Source organism: Gekko japonicus, unplaced genomic scaffold, assembly GCF_001447785.1.
Source record: "Gekko japonicus isolate JY-2015 unplaced genomic scaffold, Gekko_japonicus_V1.1 scaffold243, whole genome shotgun sequence".
NCBI classification, from domain to species: domain Eukaryota; kingdom Metazoa; phylum Chordata; class Lepidosauria; order Squamata; family Gekkonidae; genus Gekko; species Gekko japonicus.
The window spans coordinates 299308-320794 of record NW_015168053.1 but is presented as its reverse complement, the minus strand read 5'-3'; the positions used below and the strand labels follow the sequence as shown (position 1 = coordinate 320794).

Below are 21487 nucleotides of genomic sequence, written 5' to 3'. Positions count from 1 at the left end.
ACCAGTTGTCACACCTGGAGATTGGCAATCCTATATCCTTTCCTAAGAAACTTTTTTTTGTGTGTGGGAAAGGTTAATAACGTAAAGAAGCAAAGTAAATAAATAACAACTTTGGTTTCCACCTCCTTGCAATCCCAAGTAACAAGTCACTAATAAGAACAGAACCCCAGGCTGAATCGAGTTGCAGGGACAGTTTCTGTTTTGTGCTTTGTTGCTTTTATGAAGCAGTGGCCATACTCGATGGATGGCCGAAAGCTTATTAGTAAGAAAGGGAAAATAATTACCAGAAGCGAGGCATTCTTTGTAAACGGAGGTTTGTTCAGAACTGGCTTCTGTCGGCCAAAAGACGGAGACACCAGGATTATCTCCAAGAACATTGATTTCCGAAATTTTGGGGGAATCTGAAGACGTGAATCGGTTCCCAGCCCCCAAAGCACCATCCCTTCCTCACCTCTCTCGGCAAGCTGGGACCATGATTAAACTGAGCCGGAAGGCCCGCTCAATGCTCTCCTTGGGCCTCAATTCCCTCGCTCTCTGCTTTTCCGTGTCAGCCTTCAGCACCAGCTACTGGTGCGAGGGGACACACAAGGTGGTGAAGCCCCCCTGCCTCTCGGCAGTCAAGAAAGGGAACTGTGTGCCCATCAACAGCAACGAGACGATGGACGGGAACGTGACCATGGACCCCCACGTAGTCCAGTACATCTGGGAGACGGGAGAAGACAAGTACGCTTTTCGCTATTTCCACACGGGCTTCTGGTTGTCCTGTGAGGAACACCACGGAGGTATGTCATTGGTGCACGTTTCAGAGTTAGGTGCCATTACTGAGGGCCAGATCCTTGTCCAGGACATTTACAGTCTATTAGAGGGACAAGAAGACAGAGACGGGGAAGAGGTTGGGGGACTAGCAGGGCTATTTTTGGGCAGGAACGCACAGGAACGGAGTTCCGGCTGGCCCCCAAGTTGACCACGCCCAGCAGGAACTCATTATCATAATAGGCCACACCCAATAGCAGGAACTTATTAGGATTGGCTACATTAGGGGTGTGGCCTAACATGCAAAGGAGTTCCTGCTACCAAAAAAGGCCCTGGGTTTTGACCACAAACAAGGTAAACAGAATAAGAAGGGAAAGGTGGGTGTGGCTGGGTGACCACACTTCTGGTAACACGGGGGTGCGGCCTAATACGCTAATGTGCTGTGCTGTCAAGGGTGTGGCCTAATATGCTAATGAGTTTCTGCTGTTGGGTGTGGCCTATTATGCTAATGAGTTCCTGCTGGGCTTTTTCTGCCAAAAAAGCCCTGGGGACTAGCAATGAGTAACCTGGACAGGGAAAGGCAAAGTCCAAAGACAGCACAGGAGCAGAGTTAGGAGGCTACAGAGTAGGCACACTCCACATACTGTAGCCATCACCTATCAAGACACATTAAATAGCTCAACATGGATTCTGCTGTCAGCATACCCTGAGGTGGAGCATCTGCCAGGGACCAGGGATTCTGGCAGAGCCCACTGACACCGACCCCTACCTGCACGCCTCCTCTGCCCCCGTTCCCTGCGCACCCTTCCCTCAGCCACTCACTTGTGAGCATTCTGCCTCCTGTGCTCCCAGCTACCCGGGCTGCCCAGCACCACCAGGGAAAAGCGCGTGGGTGGTGACAATAATGGCATTCCCAGCCCCACACACTGCACGGTGCCTTTGAGGAAAGAGCATGTAGGTGGCTGTTAGCATCATGGGAGATGGGAGGGTTTGTGAGTAGGCAGAGAAAAGATGCGCAGGCAGATGTGGGGTATGTGGTGGGGGCAGAAATGAAACTGTGAGGGGGGATTCTGAGGGGGCTAAGCACTCTCCGTCCAGGGCACCTCAACTGGAACTGGCCGTGAGCTGCTCACAAGGCCCATTGCCAATTGAATGGGTCCCCTCCTCCTCTCCAGACGGACCCTTGCGATCCCCCCAATATTCTCTGTGGTGTGGAGAAAAATGACTGATCTGTGCTGTGTGTCGCTACATACAAATGGTTCACGGCATGACAACAGGCAGCAACCTGGAGCAGCCTGTGTGTGATGGCCATATTGTATAAACCAGCCATGAGGTAATTTGGGAAAGGCTTTACTAAAACAGTGAGGTCTTGAGAACGGAGGGGAGGACAGTGGGCAAAAAACGACAGGCCCGGCCCAAGGTTTTTTAGCCCCCGGGAAAGAAAGGCCAAATGGCACGCACACATTTGAGTTCATATTTAATAATATCACGGATCACTGACTGTTCAGCAGCCTTTCATAACAACCCAGAGCTCTGCCGCCGCCTGAGGCTGTCTGCCCACTCGGCTTAATGGGAGGGCCGTCCCTGGAAGAGAGTTTGACAAATTGCAGGGAGAGAATGCATTCTCCGGTGGAGCGACAAAGCCTTGAGGCACAGATGAAGCAACAGGATAGGGAAACTGATGGGGCAGCTGGGAAATGAACTTGGGGGGGGGGGAGTATTGAAAAATGGGACAAGAAATACGGGCCAAGTTTGCGTGTTACCTCTGTGGCCTGGCCGCCCACTGAATCCCAGACAACATGGGCACCCAGCACATGCTTGTGGGAGATTTCTGTGCAGTACTATCTCAAGAAAGAAGAGAAGAAGAAGAGATTGGATTTATACCCCGCCCTTCACTTGGAGTCTCAGAGCGGCTTACAAACTCCTTTCCCTTCCCCTCCCCACAACAGACACCCTGTGAGGTGGGTGGGGCTGAGAGAACTCTGACACAAACTGCTATTTTTCAAGGACAGCTGTGCCAGAGCTTGTGACTGACCCAAGGTCACATCAGCAGGTGCAAGTGGAGGAGGGGGGAATCAAACCCGGTTCTCCCAGATTAGAGTCCGCGCACTTAACCACTACACCAAACTGGCTCCCTCAAGATGAAGGGGTTTCTCTGGCACATGTATGTAAAGGCTTGCCAACCTCCAGCTGGTAGCTGGAGATCTCCAGGGATTACAACTGATCATCCGGTTCACCCGGAGAAAACGGCCGCTTGTGGAATGGTATTACGCCCCATTGAAGTCCCACCCCTCCCCAAGTCCCACCCTCCTCAGGCTCCACCCCCAACATCTCCAGGTATTTCCCAACCCAGAGATGGCAACTCTAAGTAGGTAGCCAGATAACGGTACATCTTTGGTACGTTGTGAGAGCCAGTTTGGTGTCGTGGTTAGGAAAGCGCACTCTAATCTGGGAAAACCGGGTCTGATTCCCCGCTCCTCCAAATGCAGCTGCTGGCGTGACCTTGGGTCAGTCACAAGTCCTTTCAGAGCTGCTCTCTCAAGGGCAGTTCTCTCAGAGCTCTCTCAGCCCACCTACCTCACAGGGTGTCTGTTGTGGGGAAAGGAAGGGAACGAGATTGTAAGCTGCTCCGAGACTCCGAGTGAAGGGCGGGGTATAAATCCAGGGGTCATTTCCTGCAGGAGTGCACAGGAGCGGAGCTCCGGCAGTAAGGAGCCCAGGGGGTGGGCACACGCAACAAGCACCACTCCCTGCTCCCAGCAGCCCTCAGTCAGGCCACAAGGAGGAAGAAGCAGCCAGGTAAGTTGCAGAGCCCCCCCCCAATAGCTAGCAATCCAAAACAGTCCAGTGGAGCCTGAGCGGTGGGTGTTGCCTTCTGACACACTTCCGGTGATGTCAGGGGGTGTGGCATATGCAAATAAGTTATGCTAATGAGCTCCTGCACCTCTTTTTCTACAAAATGACCCCTGTTAAATCCATTCTCTTCTCCTTCTCTCCAGAGCTGCTGTTGATCTATTGAAAACCCTGAATAGACTGTGTGTTGGGGCTCTGGAGGGAGCATTCTCTCCCTGTGAGTTTTGGGGGGGGGCTTGTTTCAAGTTTCCTTGATCTGCAGGGCACAGCTGCCGGAGCCCAGCTGCAAGGCCAAAATGTTGCAGCCTGTGCTCTTTCTTTGCCAGGGATTTTGGGCGGCAGTGACTGGCCCATGCCCTGCATCTGCATTGCTTGGTTACATTACTCCAACTTGCCACAGCTGGTCACTCTTGAAATATGGCTGGTCTGGCACCTTCTATTCACGCTGGGCTGATTCTGCCCACACACCCCACACACCCCACAGGTGGCCGTAGTGATTCCAGAGGCCTGGGCAAGAAGCCCCCGGTGGGGATCCGAGATCACTGTCAACCCACTGCTGGCCTCCCTGCCAGAGGTGGCCCACACCCCAGAAGGGCAGGTGGCGGGAAATGCAGCCCCCCCACTGCGGCCTGAGCCTCAGATGGAGCAGCCAAGTGGGGTGGGAGGAGCCTCCCCTGTCTCATCGTCCCCCACTTCCTTCAGGAAGAGGCATGGGTGGTCAGGGCCCCGCCCACTGAGAGGCCCAGGGCAGCTGCCACTGTTGCCCATTGGCTAAGACTGTCCCTGCCACTTCAGAGGGTGGTTTTTTTGGGGGGGTGCATCTTCACCCAAGTGAAACCAAAGCTACTCACGCCCAGAGGTCATTTCGGGGGGGAATAGCGGGGGATCGCAGTTCCCCCGGGTGAGGTACGGGGGGCCAGGGACACGACGAAGCCCCTGCTTCCGGCCGCCCCGCTTCCGGCCCTCATTCAGCCAGGAGGAGGCAGGAGAAGAGGGAGGGTAAGTTGCTTCCTCCCTGCCTCTCCCCACCCCTGCCTGCCTGGGGCCAAGGAGGGCCTTCGGTGGGCTTCCTTGCACTCCCCTCATGGGGCTCGGCAGTGGAGCTGCAAGGCCGGCTCTGGCGGCCGGGCCCGTTGGGGGCGGAGTGTGTGGCCTTATGACACACTTCCGGTGATGTCAGGGTGTGTGGCATATGCTAATGAGTTATGCTAATGAGTTCCCCTAGCTCTTTTTCTACAAAACGACCCCTGCTCACGCCCCAAAGCCGTCTGCATTTCAAAGCTGGGAGGAAGAAAGAAATTGAAAGTTTTACTGCTTGCGAGGGGAGGCGGAGTCTTGGAGTCTTGACAGTCTTGGAGTTCAATAAGTGCCTTTTTTTACCACCAGTGTGGACTAAACCGGACTCTTTCTGCTTTTGTTGTTCCTCCCCTTGCCAGAAGAGAAGTGCCGGAGCTTCATAGAGCTGCCCCCGGAGTCAGAAAAAGGTGAGGCATTGGAAGGGGTTTGAGGGCAAAGGCAGGCCCGTCTGTTTAAATGCAAGATGGGTGGAGACTGATAGAATAAGTGAAACTTTTATTACTGAATCGGACTGTTAGTTCTTCTTGGCCAGTAGTATTTGTTGAAGAGAGATTTATCCCCCCCCCCCAAGCCTAACTACCTGGGATCTTTGGTTTTAAAATTAGAAATGCCAAGGATAGAAGCTGAGACCTTCTCTGTGTGAATTACTATCATCATCGTGCCGTCTAATAAGAAAGTGGCTAACCCCAATTATGGTCAGGAAAACAGCACAAATAGACAAGGCAGGAATTTCTACACATACGGGAGTCTCTGGAGGGATGCATAAACCTATGACTTTGTACATGTACCAAAAGGGGGAAGAAAGACCCCTAAATTTTTTTTAAATGCCTGTTTTGAAGGAAGCATGGTGTAATGGCACAGACTTTTATAGGGTTGCCAGCTCCAGGTTGGGAAATTTCTCGAGATTTGGGGGCGGTGCCTAGGGAGGGTGGAGGGTGGGGAAAGAAGTTGACAGGGTTGCAATGCCCTGCAGCCCACCCTGTGAAAGCTGCCGTTTCTTCCAGGGGAACTGATCTCTGTAATCTAGAGGTCAGTAATTCTGAGTAGGGTTACCAGGTCTGGGTTGAAAAATAGCTGGAGACTTTGGGGGTGGATCCAGGAGAGGGCGGGGTTTGGGGAGGGGAGGGGCCTCAGTAGGTTATACTGCCATGATAGAGTTTAACCTTCCAAAGCAACCATTTTCTCCACGGGAACTGATCTCTCAGCTGGAGATCAGTTGTAAAAGCGGGAGATCTCCAGGCCCCACCTGGAGGCTGGCAACCCTCATTTTGGGAGAACCCCAGACCTCACCTGGAATGCTGGCAACCTCAGCTGAGAGTCATTTAAAGGGAAGAAAAGAGAGGAGGGAAAATCTGCCCTGCTTAAGAGCCAGAGAGTTTTAAAGAGTCCTGGGGGGAGGGGGAATTAGAGAGGTGGGGTGTGGATTTCCAAAGTGACCCCTCTTTCTTATGATTCCTTGCAAGGCCTGATTTTGTTGTTACTTCGGAAACCTGCTATCCTACTGAAACGCCACTCAAATCAAGGTTAAAAACAGAGGAAAATAAGGTAGCATAATCCTCTAAGAACAGGCTAAACACGTAGCAGCCATAGCCAGCCATAAAAGCAGCAATACAATACTGAAAGCGTAAGTGACAGACCAACCAATCAATCTACAGCGGCAGAGGTCAGTAAACAGGAGTCATCTAACAAGAGGGGAGGATGAAATCCACACACAGTAAAAACCAATCCCCACCATCATCCTGCCTGCAGTTTATATGCTTAAGTTTAACATTAAGTGTCTAGTGCGCTAAAATTCTTAAGTCCTCCCTATAAAACCTCCATGGGAGAAGCTTCCCCCTCCCCCAAGAATTTTGGGAATTCTAGCTTAGCAAGGGGGCTGAAATGTCTTGTCTGTTAGTGATCTCACTACAGTTCCCAGAGTTTGCGGGGTGGGATGGAATGGCCATGAGACCAGGTTAAGCCTGTGGTGTTGAATGTGCCATTTGAGACACAGTGCTGTGGTACCCATTTTACAGCTTTATGCATTGAAGCAAAGGTCTTATGATTTATTTAGCTCTGTAAGGACTGATGTGACTCGTAGCCCACCTCACATGGGCTGCTGAGAGTGGTAGCAACAAGCCACTATAGTATGATGCTCAGGCTGGGTCTGGAACAAGTATTCTTGCACTCTGCCCTGAAGTGGAATGACCTTGGGTTGGTCACTGTCTCTTGATTGGACCTACTTTGCAGGGTTGTTGTGAGAATCAAATCGGGAGGGGAGACCTGCTTATGCTGCAGTGGGCTCTTTGGCTTGGATCCTGACCTTGTTTCTCCTCGTGCTGTTCCCTTTCCGGGGGAGGGGGGGCAGTCCTGTACTGCGAAGGGCTTAGCTCCAGCCTTAGGCCCTTCTGCTTGGGCCAGAGCAGTATCTCTGGAAGAACGGAGGAGTTCTTGTGCCAGGGGAAGGATGCCTTGGAGGACGTCTGCCTTCCCAGTGGGACCAGGCTTAGGATCCAAGCCCTTCAGGGAACGGTGTGCTAGACCTGTGGTTCTTAACTTTTCATCCACTCCCACCCCATTCAGGGTGCAGCATTATCCTCAAATATTGTCTCCCCACCCCACTTCCAGCCACAAGTAAAAAGGAATGGAACCACCCTGGAATAAGCAACTTCATGTACCCTGTTTCCCCGAAAATAAGACCTACCCCAAAAATAAGCCCTAGCAGGATTTCTATGCATTTGTGGTATAAGCCCTAGTGTGTCTTCTTGAGAAAAAATAAATATAAGCCAGTGTCTTATTTTCGGGGAAACACGCGTAGGGCTCTTTTTGTAGCAGGAACTCCTTTGCATATTAGGCCACACACCCCTAATGTAGCCAATCCTCCAAGAGCTTACAGAGCTCTTCTTACAGGGGCTACTGTAAGCTCTTGCATGCATTCAATGAGGTCCCCTTGTGGTCTGGTCGTCAATCTCCAGGCAGGGCCTGGAGATCTCATGGAATTCCGGCTGATCTCCAGACTACAATGATCAGCTCCCCTGGAGAATATGGCAGCTTGGGAGGGTGGACTCCGTGGCACCGTGCCCCACTGAGGTCCCTCCCCTTCCCAAATCCTGTCCACCGCACGCTCCCCCCCCCCCAAATATTCAGGAATTTCCCACCCAGATTTGACGGCTCCACCTTGTGCTCGAGGATCATCAGCCAACTCCATAATATTCGATCCCTATGAACTGAGACCCAGCACGGTGGAGTGGCCAGAGTGCCGGGCTAGGATCCGGGAGACCTGGGTTCGAATCCCACACTGCCATGGAAGCTTGCTAGGGGATCTGGGGCTAGTCCCACCCTCCCAGCCTAACCTGCCTCACAAGGCTGCTCTAAGGATAGAAGAGGAGACTGATACGAGCCGCTTTGGGTCCCCACTGGGGAGGAAGGTGGGGTAGAAATGAAATAAATAAACGCCATGAGCTGTTTTTTTCCAGGACCTGGGAGAGAAATGCCAGATCTAGGATTTTATTCTCGCGGGAGTGGGCTATGAACATCACAAAACGTGGTCAGACAGCCGTTCCAGAAGCCATTGCCGATGTGAGGCGGGGGCTGCCTCAAATCCCAAATGCCCCTCGCTTGCACCCGCAAATTCTGGACGCCGCCCTCGCTTTGTGGCTCCTGTTAGGCAGATCTCTGTTCTCGAGGATCTCTGCAGCCAGAGGCTGAGGGCATCAGTGGCTCCGTCTCCTCTCTCACCCTCAAACTCCCCTTTGCTTTCCAGGGGTGCTGTGGCTGTCGGTCGCCTCGGAATTCCTCTATATCATCCTGCTTAGTGTGGGGTTCTTGCTGATGTGCTTGGATGCCATTTACTATGCCAACTTCATCGATGGACTCAAGATCAATGCTTTTGCCGCTGTGATCACGGTTCTCTCAGGTATCTCCGTCTCCCCTCCTCCTCCTCCGAAGGTCCGTGTCCTCATCCATCCCTGAGCGGCCACTGTTATAAGGGCATTCGATACAAGTGGAGACACCAGCGGGAGGCCTCCCACTGGCTGGGCCCGCTCTCTCCCACCCTTGCTGTTCTGAGTGGCAGAAGAAATGGTTCAGGCCAGAAATAACAACCCTCAGCAAGGGATGTCACGTCCACCCCAAACCCCAAATGTGGCATAAGCACATCTGGTGATGCTTTGGCTGTCCTTGAAACCTCTTTGGTAAGTGCCATGGTGCTTTCAGAGACAGCCAGAGCATCAGCTGGGGTTTCAGGTGGATGTGAAATCATGGAGGCTCAAGTGGTTAAGACGCTAAACTGCAGGCTGTGGAAGGTCGGTAGTTCAGCAGTTCAAGACCCGAGTTGTCGCATGACGGAGTGAGCTCCCGTTTCTAGTTCCAGCTCCTGCCAACCTAGCAGTTCAAAAGCAAGAAATTGCAAGTAGATAAATAGGTACCACTTCGGTGGGAAGGAAACAGCGTTCTGTGCGCCTTGGTGTTTAGTCATGCCGGCCACATGACCACGGAAACGTCTTCGGACAGCGCTGGCTCTTCGGCTTTGAAACGGAGATGAGCACCGCAAACCTAGAGTCGGACTCAACTGGCTTTCGAGCAAGGGAACCTTTACCTTTACCTTTACCATAGTACCAGCCAGAGTGTCGCCCGACGTGTGGGATTTCTGCTGGGTTTTCTTCTGGGTTTCTGCTGGGTTTTCTGGCGGATGTGACGTCACATGTCTCCAGATGTCCTTTCTGCCCAGTGCCCCATCCCAAACGCTTCTGGGATGTCGGCTGGCAGCCTGGTATCCCTAGATACTCATGTGATAAATTAGGAGCAACTCATTTCAAATAAAGATCTGGAAATTCCAGGGCAACACTTAGCAATGGGTGTTGTCAAATAACAAAAACAGTTATCTTATTCAACTTGACCTTTGGGCCTAAGTTGTCCCTGAGTCCTTGACATGTGAAAACAGCAACTGGCTACTGCCTGAATGCAGCATGGATATTGCTGAACCACAGTGCCGCAAAGATACTTGAATTCATAAGCACTGACATGAAGCATTCTGCCGTAAGGCAGGCACACTGCTGCAAAAGGCAGCAAGATGCAATTGTTGCAACACCCATTTCCCTTGCATTTCATTGCCTTGGTTCCTTCATCCCCAGCATATCGTTCTTGACCGCATTCTGTTGCCAGCTCCGTGGCATACTGTGTATTACACTCAGATTGTGTAATGAAACCCCATGGATTTTCTTTCATAATGAAAACCATCCAGACCTCATATCTTGGATGTAAAATAGCCGGAGGGGGGAAAGTTGCTCCCTTCTCCTGCCATTCCACTAATCAATATTGCCGTCTCCAGAGGCTGCTTTTCAATTAAAAATAATTCTATGATCGTAGTTGTGGTTTACTGGCCTTGTGCGTTTTTTTTAATGGACAGCTGGCACACAAATGGTTTTAAATTAAAAAGAAAGCGGGAGCTTCATGACCTGCATTTGCCCCACAAAGATTAGTGCACATGCCCAGATTCTTATGACTTTGAAGCACGCTATCAAATCACTGGCACCGTTTCTCAGCAACCGAAGTAGAGGCATTCACTGCCTACAGCACAAAGGAGAAATGTTGGAGTCACCAGGCAGGCTGGGTGAACTGCCAGGCAGAGGCTGGGTCAGCCAGAACCTGGACTACCACTTAACAAGGGCAGGGGTGGAAGGCAGAACAGCTGAATGCTAGGGATGCCAGCCTCCAGGTGGGGCCTGGGGATCTCCTGGGATTCCAGCTCATCTCCAGTCTACAGAGATCAGTTCCCCTGGAGCAAATGGATGCTTTGGAGGGTGGATTCTATGGCATCGCGCCCCACTGAGGCCCCACTGAGGTCCACGTCCTCCCCAGGCTCCATCCCCAGATCTCCAGAAGTTTCCCAACCTGGATTTGGCAACCGTGCCTGTCCCATCCCCAGTTGGGAGCCAGCAGGGACCTGGCAACCCTACTGAATGCTTCCTCATGGGGGGAAAATACCCAACACCTTAAAAGACAACAACAGCATGTTAGGGACAAGACTAAGCTGAACTTAGGGCCAGGAAGCAATTTTCTCCAGGCCAGTTTGGCCAGGGATCCTGGGCATGGAGCAGGGGTCATTGGGTGTGTGTGTGTGGGGGGGGGAGGTAGTTGTGGATTTCTTGCATTGTTCAGGGGGTTGGGTAAGATGACCCTGGAGGTCCCTTCCAACTCTATGATTCTGTTCTATGAACTCCCTTAAATTATCAGCTCTGCAGGGAGGGAGGACCGAATGAAGCCGTACCAAGGCCCTAAACAGCACCAGATTTAAGAGTCCCCATAGCATTACTCCCAAAACATGTATTATTCTAACACTGAAATCTAATTTATATTCAGAGGCAGGGCTATTTTTGGGCAGGAACGCACAGGAACGGAGTTCCGGCTGGCTCCCAAGTTGGCCACGCCCAGCAGGAACTCATTAGTATAATAGGCCACACCCAACAGCAGGAACTCATTAGGATTGGCTATGTTAGGGGTGTGTGGCCTAACATGCAAAGGTTTGACAACAAACAAGGTAAACAGACTAAGAAGCAAAAGGTGGGTGTGGTTGGATGACCAGACTTCTGGTAACATGGGGGTGCGTCCTAATATGCTAATGAGCTGTGCTGGCAGGGGCGTGGCCTAATATGCTGATGAGTTTCTGGTGTTGGGTGTGGCCTATTATGCTAATGAGTTCCTGCTGGGCTTTTTCTACAAAAAGAGGCCTCTCATAATCAGAGGCACTGGCAGAATGGAACTCCCTCTGCCTCCTCCCTCCCACTGTAGCCCACTGACCTCCATGAAACACCGCTCCTGTGGGATAGGAGAGCCTGAGAAACGACATGGGGGACAGGAAAGGGAAAGGGGCAGAGATTGCCAATTGAGTCTGGTTCCACTATTGGCTGGCAACCAGGGGGGAGGGATGGGGACTGAAGGAATGATGCCGTGACATGACTTCCAGCAAATACCCAGAAGTGACGTCATGTCGCCGGCATGACATCGCTCTGACACTAAATGCTCTCGCCCTGCCAGTGGCATGATGTCACTTCCAGGTATTCACCAGAAGTGATGTCACACAATTGGCATGGTGCCATTTAAAAAAAAAAATTCCCCTTCCACTGGCCCTCAGGAGGCCGGTGGGCAACAGCGACAAAGGCAAGGAGGTCTCACATTGAAACAGGAGACCTGGTTTCCCTGTCCGTAGCCCTAAACTGTAGCTGACTTAGCTTGTGCATAAATCTGGCTCCGTCTGCCGGAAGATTCATTGCACCAGGAAGCCTCCAGCCACACAGCTTCCTCCACCTATAGTTTGAAGTGTGGAGTTGCCAGCCTCCAGGTGGGGGCTGGAGCTGGGATCACAACTCACCTCCAGATGATAGAGATCAGTTCCCCTGGAGAAAATGGCTCTTTGGAGGATGGACTCTGTGGCATTATAGAGCCCCTCCCCAAGCCCCACCCTGCCCAGACCCCGCCCTCAAATCTCCAGGTATTTCCCAAGCAGAAGTTAGCAGCTTTGTCTAAAAGCGCTTTGTCCTTGGTTCTCCTGGTTACACACCTTGGCTCTTTTGCCTTTGTGCCTCCCCTTCAGGGTCCTCCCGGGCTCTGTCCGGCTGTGTCCTGCCCAGGATTCCAGAGGTTTTGATATCAGAATAAGAGCAGCTGGGAGCTTGGTTCAGTCACCACCCTGTTCACTCCCTCTACCTCCAGGAACTCAGAATGGGCAGAGAGAGAGAGTTCAGCCAGCATGAGTGTTCCCAACCTTCGGGTGGGGGCTGGAGATCTCCTGGAATCACGACTGGTTTCCAGACGGCAGAGATCAGTTCCCCTGGCCTGGAGAAAATGGCGGCTTTGGACCTTGGTCTCTATCTCGACATTATATCCTGCCGAAGTCCCTTCCCTCTCCAAATCACACCCTCTCCAGGCTCTACTCCCCCAGACTTCCAGGGACTTCCGAATCCAGTGTTGGCAACCCTAGCCAGCATTCTGGGATCATCCTCTTCTTCACATCCCCCAGTGCAAGCCTTTTAGTCAGAGGTCGCCACTGGCTCTTCACTTGGCTGGCTTTGAAGAGGTCGGTGAAGGCCACGCCGTGCGCTGTGTCCCCTTCTCGTAAGTCATCCAAGTATTTGGGCTTCTCTCGACTGGCCTTGGCAATGCTGCCCCTCTCTGCCTGCCGTACCCCATCCAGTATCTCTTGACTGTTGTTTTGCTCATGGCCATTTGGAGTGCATCTGGCCGATGTTGCTGGCCTCTCACTGACCTCTGCTGTGGATGACCAAAGTGGACACATGCAGAATGACATCTGAACACTGCTTTCCCAGGTCTGTTCCACTCTCTGTCCATTGTGTCACGGGGCCAAAGCTCAAGGCCCAGAAAGTGGTACAGTGCCCCTGGAGGGCTGTCCCACTCTGGACTGGTAAATTCCTGGAGATTTGGGGGTGGAGTCTGGAGAGGGTAGGATTTGGGAGGTCCGGGATCTCAGTGGGGTAGAATGCCATAGACTCCACCCTCCAAAGGAACCATTTTCTTCAGGGGAGCTGATTTCTATTGTCTGGAGATCAGTTGTCATTCCAGGAGATCTCTAGAGCCTACCTGGGGGTGGGTAACCCTGTAGCCCCGGAGGAAGGGCACTACAGTGGCAGGGCATACTCTGAATAGCCTTACTTCTCTCTGCCTCTCTCAACAGGGCTCCACTGCCAGGTATCCCTTCCAGGTCAGTCTAAACAATAGCAATACTAGGCAAACAAGTTAACCCTATAATGACTGAATTGTCAGACCTTGTAAACACATGCATTTCCAACATGGAGATCGGTTGTCATCAGTTGTCTAGAGCCTACCTGGGGGTTGGTAACCCTGTGGCCCTGGAGGGAGGGCACTCCAGTGGCAGGGCATACTCTGAATAATCTTGCTTCTCTCTGCCTCTCTCAACAGGGCTCCTGGGCATGGTTGCCCATATGATGTACATGACCGTCTTTCAGGTGGCAGTGAACCTGGGACCGAAGGACTGGAGGCCCCAGACGTGGTACTACGGGTGGTCCTTTGGGTGAGTCACCAGGGCTTTTTTTTGTAGAAAAAGCCCAGCAGGAACTCATTAGCATAATAGGCCACACCCAACAGCAGAAAATCATTAGCATATTAGGCCACACCCCTGTGCAAGCCGGCGCTTGGACAGGCCAGGGAAGGCACAGGGAGGCATTTAAATGCCTCTTCGATCCTTCCAGGGCCCCCCCGGCCTGTCCGCCTTGGAGTTTCTAGGGGGGGTCATTGCTCTCCAGATCTTCCCTCTGTAGCCACACACACAGATGTTTCGGCTGTAGTGGGCATGGCCAACTCTGAAGCCAGCCGGAACTCCGTTCCTGTGCGTTCCTGCTCAAAAGTAGCCCTGCCAGTCACCATTCCACAGCCAAGGAGCACCAGCGGGGAATTGCCACAAATAACCTCCCCTCGTGTGGTTGGGTTCCATGGAAGAGAACCATCCCACACAATATAGGCATGGTCTGGGCTTGTGTGGGGAGATTCACTCTCTGAGGCGTGTGGGCCCTAGGCTGTAAAGGCCTTCAGGGGTGAAGACTGGCATCTTGACTGTAGGCCCAGAAGCAACCATATTTATCCAGATGGGAGACCATCCTGAATGTAAGATAACTCCCCTAAAAAAAGGTTAGATGCAGAAGGATTTTTAAAATTACTGTACATAATGTAGGTGGATTTAAGGTAGTCCCTGCTGTATCAGAGGGGAGCTGTGTATTTGGTGTGCTCCATTATTGTACAATTATTTTAACATGATCCCTTGAGGATAAATAACCAGTGAAATTTTTGCACAGCAGGTTAGGTATGTACTCACCTGCCAGTCTTTACCAACATTATTCAACATTAGTTGAAACTTGTGGGTTGCCTTCAAGTGTCAGGAGTAACTGGTTAGTTAGTCCAGTATCCCATCTCAGACTTAGCAGAGTGCACCTTGGCTACATGCAGTAGAAGCCCTTTGTTCTCGGTGTGCTGGCAGAGTTACAAAGTCACACAGAGCCATTTTTAGGTTTCAGGACTAATAATAGTCCTTTTATTTAGGAGCTGCATTCTAGATAGCGAAGCTTAAGAGATAGAGACAGAACTGATGTAAACTACCTTGGATGGGTCTGGATGCAGAGGCACCCAGCCTCCATTGTGGATGTGTGCGAGAGAAGAGAGAGTGTGTAAGAGGGAGAATGGAAGGAAGAAGGCAATTTCCCTGCAATTTACCAGTCTACATTAAAGGGCCGGAGGCAGGAGAGTAAACAGGAAGAAAAACCACAGCTTGCCTGTCTGTCTCACTGACTTGTTTGCAGCTTACAGATACACACCTGAACAGCATACTCAAGACTGCAACAGCACAGGCATTTTGATGCAGTAATTCAGAGCAAGAGGTGTCAGTTATCAGACACTGTTAAATAAACAAAATATTGCAAGAGTACTAATGTTTTAAGCATGCTTTTATTTTAAGTTAAAAAAACCCCTTTGTGTGTGTGTCCTTTCTAAAGTTTATATCTCTGCTACCTGGCATTACACACGTGGCTCGGCCCAACAAGGTCTCATTTATGTCAGATCCGGCCCTCATAACAAATGAGTTCGACACCCCTGACGTAGGTGCTCAGCCAATCAGGGCTCCGCACGGCCCCTCGTGCTTGAAGAGTGGGAGGTGTTCCCTCTGAGCTCACTCAGCCCTCGAGAGAAGGCTGGGCCCACTGTGATGAGTGAAACTCACCCGGGGGAAGTGGCTCTTGTTTTAATATACATGTGGGCTTTCCTTCTCTGAGTCACAATTTGGGCCTTCCTGGCCCTGTTCTGACATCTGCATAGCAAATGAGAGATGGCTGGGTGGACGGGAGTGGGAGTACACCAGGGATTTTTTTGTAGCAGGAACTCCTTTGCATATTAGGCGACACACGCCTAATGTAGCCAATCCTCCAAGAGCTTACAGTAGCCCCTGTAAGAAGAGCTCTGTAAGCTCTTGGAGGATTGGCTACATTAGGAGTGTGTCGCCTAATATGCAAAAGAATTCCTGCTACAAAAAGAACCCTGGCCGGTACACCATCAACGGAAGGAGGGAATGGCGCCCGCCAAGAGGACTGGAGTGATCTTCATCAATGTCTTCCGTCTTCGTGTATTTTGCAAGTGTTTGCGCCATTTCATTTTTTAAATGTTCATTATCTTTCTCTGGAACGTTTTGAAATCTCAAAATGTAGGCTGCCTTGTCCAGTTCCAGTTTCACCAGAGTCTCTTCCATAGAGGTTTGTTTAGATTGTACAGTTTCTAGTCTAAGCCCCATTTCTTCTGCTTCATTTTCCTCTTTGTTCGTTGGTTTCGTCAAATCTGAAACTTCTTGACCACTTACTTCAAGTTGTTTTCTGCTCGGCAGGATGGCCTGGCTCTCCTTCACGCTCTGCATGTCTTCCTCCGTGCTGACCCTCAACACCTACACCAAGACCATCTTGGAGTTCAAGTACCGCCGGCGGATTTTTGAGAAGCACACTGCGTCGGCCGGGAGTGGTGGGGGCCCCGGCTCGCCCACCCTGGCTCCCGACCTTGAACGTTTCCTGTGGGATAAATATATCTTCAGCGTCAGTGACTCTCTAGACTTCTCCCTCAGCCCGCCGGGCCCGGTGGCTCCCGGTGGGGGGCGCAAGTCCTATCTGGGGGGCTATGCTGGGCTCGCAGGGGGGCAGAGTGGGGATGCCGGGGATGAGGACGACGGCGAGCCCTGCTAGAGAGAGGACCTTGGGCAGAGAAGGGGACCACCCTCCTTCATGGCCCTTCTCTCCTGTCCCTGACGTTCCTCCCCTCATCTCGCTACAACCACTCACCTCCACCGGTACGACCACTCCCCCGCTCCATGTAGGCAGCCTCCATCCGTTTTAGAACCCGGAGTCATGCCGGTTCTGTGAAGGTACCAGACAGCTCAGCAGATTTCGAGCTGGATAAAACCTCTGGCAAGGCCACCCCCCCGCCCCCACAAGCAGCCTTGTCGCGACCCTTGCGGTTCACTTGGGGGCAGCAATCTTTGCAGGGTGCTAAGAACATCGCAGTTCAGCTGCGTGTACAGTCTGAGTGTGGCCCAGCGGAGGCAGCCCTTCGTCTGCTGACTCACTTCGCCGAGACCCAGCCTTTCTACCCAAACCGATTCTCCGCTCCTCCATTTTGTCCTCGCAACAACCCTGCGAGGTGGGTTAGGCTGAGAAGGGTGTGACTGGCCCAAGGTCACCCAGGGAGCTCCCGTGGCAGGGGGGGATTCACACCTGGGTCTCCCGGATCCTACTCGGACACCCGAACCCAGGGGTTCCCAGCATGGTGCCCCTGTGGGTGCCATAGCACCTGCCAACACCATTCTGTGCCAAGTGTTGTTAGAATTCTGGGTGGAGCCAGGCTCAGCAAGGCTTCTGGTTGGCTATTGGCTATTTGATTGGCGATGCAGATTTTAAAAAAATGTTGCTTTGGCAGCAGCCGCCACCACACAACAAGGATCTTCTCCAGATTGGTGTAGCGGTCAAGAGCGGTGAATTCTAATCTGGAAAACCAGGTGATTCCCTACTCCTCCACATGCAGCCAGCTGGGTGATGTTGGGCCAGTCACAGTTCTCTCAGAGCTCTCTCAGCCCCACCTACCTCACAGGGTGTCTGTTGTGGGGAGAGGAAGGGAAAGGAGATTGTAAGCCAGCCTGAGACTCCTTCAAGTAGTGAAGTGCGGGGGGTATAAACCCAGCTCTCCTTCTTCTTCTACCACGTGACTGAAGCAGCCATTTTGTGGGCGGCTCCACCTCCTGTGGCAGCTATTTTGTGTCAGAATTCCAGAGGTGCCTGAAGGCTTAAAAAGGTTGGGGATCCCTGCTCTCACCCCCTCCCTGCACTAACTATGAGTGCGTCCCTGCAAAGGCAGACCTGCTGTGAGGCAAGCTATGGCAGCTGCCCTACAAGAAACCAGGCATGGGAGGGTGGACAGATATGACCTGTAGGACAAAAGGCGACGAGGAACTTGTCCCTTGCGAGCCTCACGGAAATGAACGGGAGGTACACGGAAGCACAGAAGTGTGCCTGCTCCTTTTAGGGGGCTCACACAAAATAACTTCCTCGTGTGCTGTGCCTAGGGATGCCAGCCTCCTGGTGGGACCTGGGGATCCCCCGGAATGACAGCTCATCACGTTACAGAGATCAGTTTCCCTGGAGACAATGGATGCTTTGGAGGGCGGACTCTGTGGCACTGGGCCCCATTGAGTTCCCCGTCCTCCCCAGGCTCCACCCCCAAATCTCCTGGAGTTTCCCAGCCTGCAGGTGGCAACCCCCACCCCACCCCCTGCTGATAGCCAGGGGGAACCTGGCAAGCCTAGCGTGCGCCCCCTGTTAATTGGGGGCATTTGGGTTTCTGTCTCCGGTCCCTCAGTGTCACGGACAGCCACACGCAGCGGCCTCCTCACCGCTGTCCAACGGAAAGGGAAACGGCGGTGCACCTTGCGGATTATGTAGCGCAAATGTTTGGGGGTGTCTTGGGCTGGCTGCGGAGTCTTCGATGCCCCAGAGCCTCACCCGCCCTCTGCAGCACGACATTTATCCATTCAGCTCCAGCCTGCAGCTGGCCGGCTCCCAGGCCCACGGAACTAGCCGCTGAGACAATCTTTCTGCCTTGTTGTTTAAGCGTTAACGGCATCCCTTGGTGTTGGCGGATAACCGTAGACCTCTTCCCGCTCGCTGGCTGCTCCGGTAATCCCTTGTTTATCCAACATCACTTAATCCTTATCAGGGGACTCTGCCTGTCCATCTATATAAGGTGGTATCTCCATGTATAGACAATTTGGGAATAAGTCCCTCTGAACTCAGCAGTCTTGGCATAAACCTGCCTCAGTTCAGTCTGTGAAGAAGGGCCAGAGTGAGGCTTGTCCGGCTGTCACGCACCCACAACCTGGCCACCAGCAGGGGGATGAGAAGGGTGTGGTCGTCCGATCCAGTTTGGGGAACTCCTGGAGACAGGGACCACCGTGGGTTACAGTGCTGTAGAGTCCACCCTCCAAAGCAACCGTTTTCTCCAGAAGAGCTGATCTCTGTAGTCTGGAGATGATCTGTAACTCCAGAGGATCCCCAGGTCCCACCAGGAGGCCGGCATCCAAGACCAAAGCAGATGTTACAGTACTGTGTAGTTTGGCCCTCAGATTGCTAAGCAATGCAGCTTGCGTTCTGCAAACACGGGTCCCTTCCTGGCCGCCGTTGTGTACCTTCCTTTCCTCCGGCACGTGGACTGCTCGAGTATGTTACGGGGGAAGGCTCCTCCCACACACCTCCACCCCACCCCACCCCATATGTGGCCTGACCCGTGTTTCAGATGTGTGTTCCCGGCCACGGCTGCAAATCCCCTGCCCGTTTTCCCCCATCAGAGTCCGGTTCCTGCGCATGAAAGGAGTCTTCCTAGGCCGCTTCAACCCATGGCATGCATGGCTCGCCCTCGCTATTAGGAGGCGTTTTAAGCAAGCGGTGTGTCATTTTTCAGACTTTTCCAAGGTGTCTTGGGGTATGCGTGTACCAAAGCTCAGCTTTCTGTCCGTCGTGGAAATAGTCCCAACAGTTTTGATAGCCTCCTTTCTCCTCCACCGCCCTGCCCCATCCGTCAGTCTGTCACAGAGTGAGGCCCAAGCCTCCTATGTATATGGTAGATATACTAATATAGTTGTTATAGTGATATAATATATAGAGACCTTCCCCATGTGTTCATAGCAACGACCTTTATTCATTTGGACCACGAGTTCCTCTGTCTCCTTTCCTTGTCATGGCTCTGGGCTCCTGTGGCCTAACTAGTCCGCGTCCCCCGAACCGTCCCTCTCCACTGAACACCCCACCCACCCTCACGTGCCTCTCCCGCACCAAATCCCCTTTTGCAGATGGTTTATCGCTTCTGTTTTGCTTCATGTAATTTCCCCCATCTGCGGGAAATCAGAAGATCAAGAGTTGTTAATTTCTGGCTGATTAAAGAAATTAAAGAATTAATCAGTGTCAGTCGGCTTCCTTTCGTCAGGCTGGGGGAGGGGGAGGATGACATGGAAGAGAGTTATAAGTGCAGACAAAGCGGCTTGCGGCTTCCTGGCCCTTCGAGAAATAAAGGCAGAAGGAGGGGCTAGAGGTTTAAACCCCACAGCAGGTGGCCGAATCCGAATTTACCAGTACCATTGATGACTATTGTCTTTGGCATAAGGACCCAGTTCAGATCCAGTGGGATGAAGGAAAGAGAGTCAAAGAATCTCAGGACTTTCTAGAAGAGCCACTAATCCTTGGAATCAAAAGATCCCTGCTGAGCATGAGCCAAGCCATTCATGGTTATAAGGCAGTGGTGGCAAACCTACGGCATGGGTGCCAGGGGTGGCACTCAGAGCCCTCTCTGTGGGCACGCGTGCCATCGCCCCAGCCAGGCCCAGACCGTCATTAAAGTGTCGAATTCTCTGCCAAATAATTTTAAGTAAACGAAAGCATTTGGGATTGCTTTCCTTACTTTGTTTGGATCATCTTAAGTTAATGTATGAGTTGTTTTTTCTAAAGTAAAACCTCAGTATTCAGGTTAAATTGCCGTGTTGGCACTTTGCGATAAATAAGTGGGTTTTGGGTCGCAGTTTGGGCCCTCGGTCTCTAAAAGGTTCGCCATCACTGTTATAGGGGGTGCCTATTTCTGCTTTTATGCTACGTTGACTGCACAGGTGCCTTGCAAGGGAACAGGGCCACTAGGCTTGCCAACCTCCAGGTGGGGCCTGGAGATCTCCCAGCCCTGCAGCTGACCTCCAGATTACGGCGCTCAGTTCCACCAGGAGAAAAGGACTGCTTTGTAGGGGGGACTCTAAGGCATTACACCCTGCCAAGGGTCCTCTCTTCCCCAAACCCTGTCCTCCCTGGGCTCCACCCTTCAAATCGCCAGGAATCTGCCAAGCGAGAGCTGGCACGAATGGCCAACAAGTTAGGGATGTTGGGCCCAGACTTTGGAAGGGTTTCAAGCTAAACCCATTCGGTGTCAGAACTGACTCCTTTGGCGCCAGTTTTGGAATTATACATGATTCAAACAAGCCCCCTCCAGTGACCCGTCCAATCAATGCATTCACTCAGCCCGCCTAAACCTGCTATGCACCGTTAGCCCTCCCCCAGCACCTGCAAACTTAGTATCTAGCAGTGTCTGCCGTCCAAGGTCAAGCATGCATACTTCCCAGAGAAGGGAGGCCCCGCTTAACGCAGTTACAAGCTCGTGCACTTTTTCAAAGCAGCTCTCTCACCCCCACACTCACATGCTCCTAGATGCCCTCCCCCCAACCAGAATACCAGAAGCCAATAGGCATAAAGAGCCAGAGGACAGCAATAACCATGGCAAAAAAAGAGTCAAGTTCGACACCTTTGAGGTGGCATAGTCCCATCAGGCTGCTCTGAAATAGGACAAGGCCCTTCTAGTGGTATTCTCCTTTCTAACAAGCAATTTTGGTTTTATTTCTAACCACTTCTTAGAGTCTCAAGTGTATTCTCAGGCCACCAGCTGGATCAGGCAACTGGAGCAAATACATGTGTGGGATAGGAGGCTGTCCAGGGCAAGAGTTGCAGAGGTGGGAGCTGGTCATTTAATGGAATATAACTCTGTGTTGATGTGTCAGACTGGGGTCTGCCAGGGCTCTTTTTGGGCAGGAACGCACAGGAACAGAGTTCCGGGTGGCTCCTGAGTTGGCCACGCCCAGCATGAGCTCATTAGCATAATAGGCCACACCCAACAGCAGAAACTCATTAGGATTGGCTACATTAGGGGTGTGTGGCCTAACATGCAAAGGGTTCCTGCTCCAAAAAAA

The 21487-nt window shown here is 52.2% G+C and overlaps 1 protein-coding gene across 1 annotated transcript; it reads left to right on the top strand.

Moving 5' to 3' along the window:
* Window positions 1–472: 472 nt before the first annotated feature.
* On the top strand, window positions 473–16406 carry LOC107113154 (germ cell-specific gene 1-like protein). The gene is made up of 5 exons (XM_015414422.1): window positions 473–782; window positions 5043–5090; window positions 8426–8578; window positions 13597–13708; window positions 16058–16406. The coding sequence occupies exons 1-5, from the start codon at window positions 473–475 to the stop codon at window positions 16404–16406; spliced, it is 972 nt and encodes a 323-aa protein (XP_015269908.1).
* Window positions 16407–21487: the final 5081 nt, after the last annotated feature.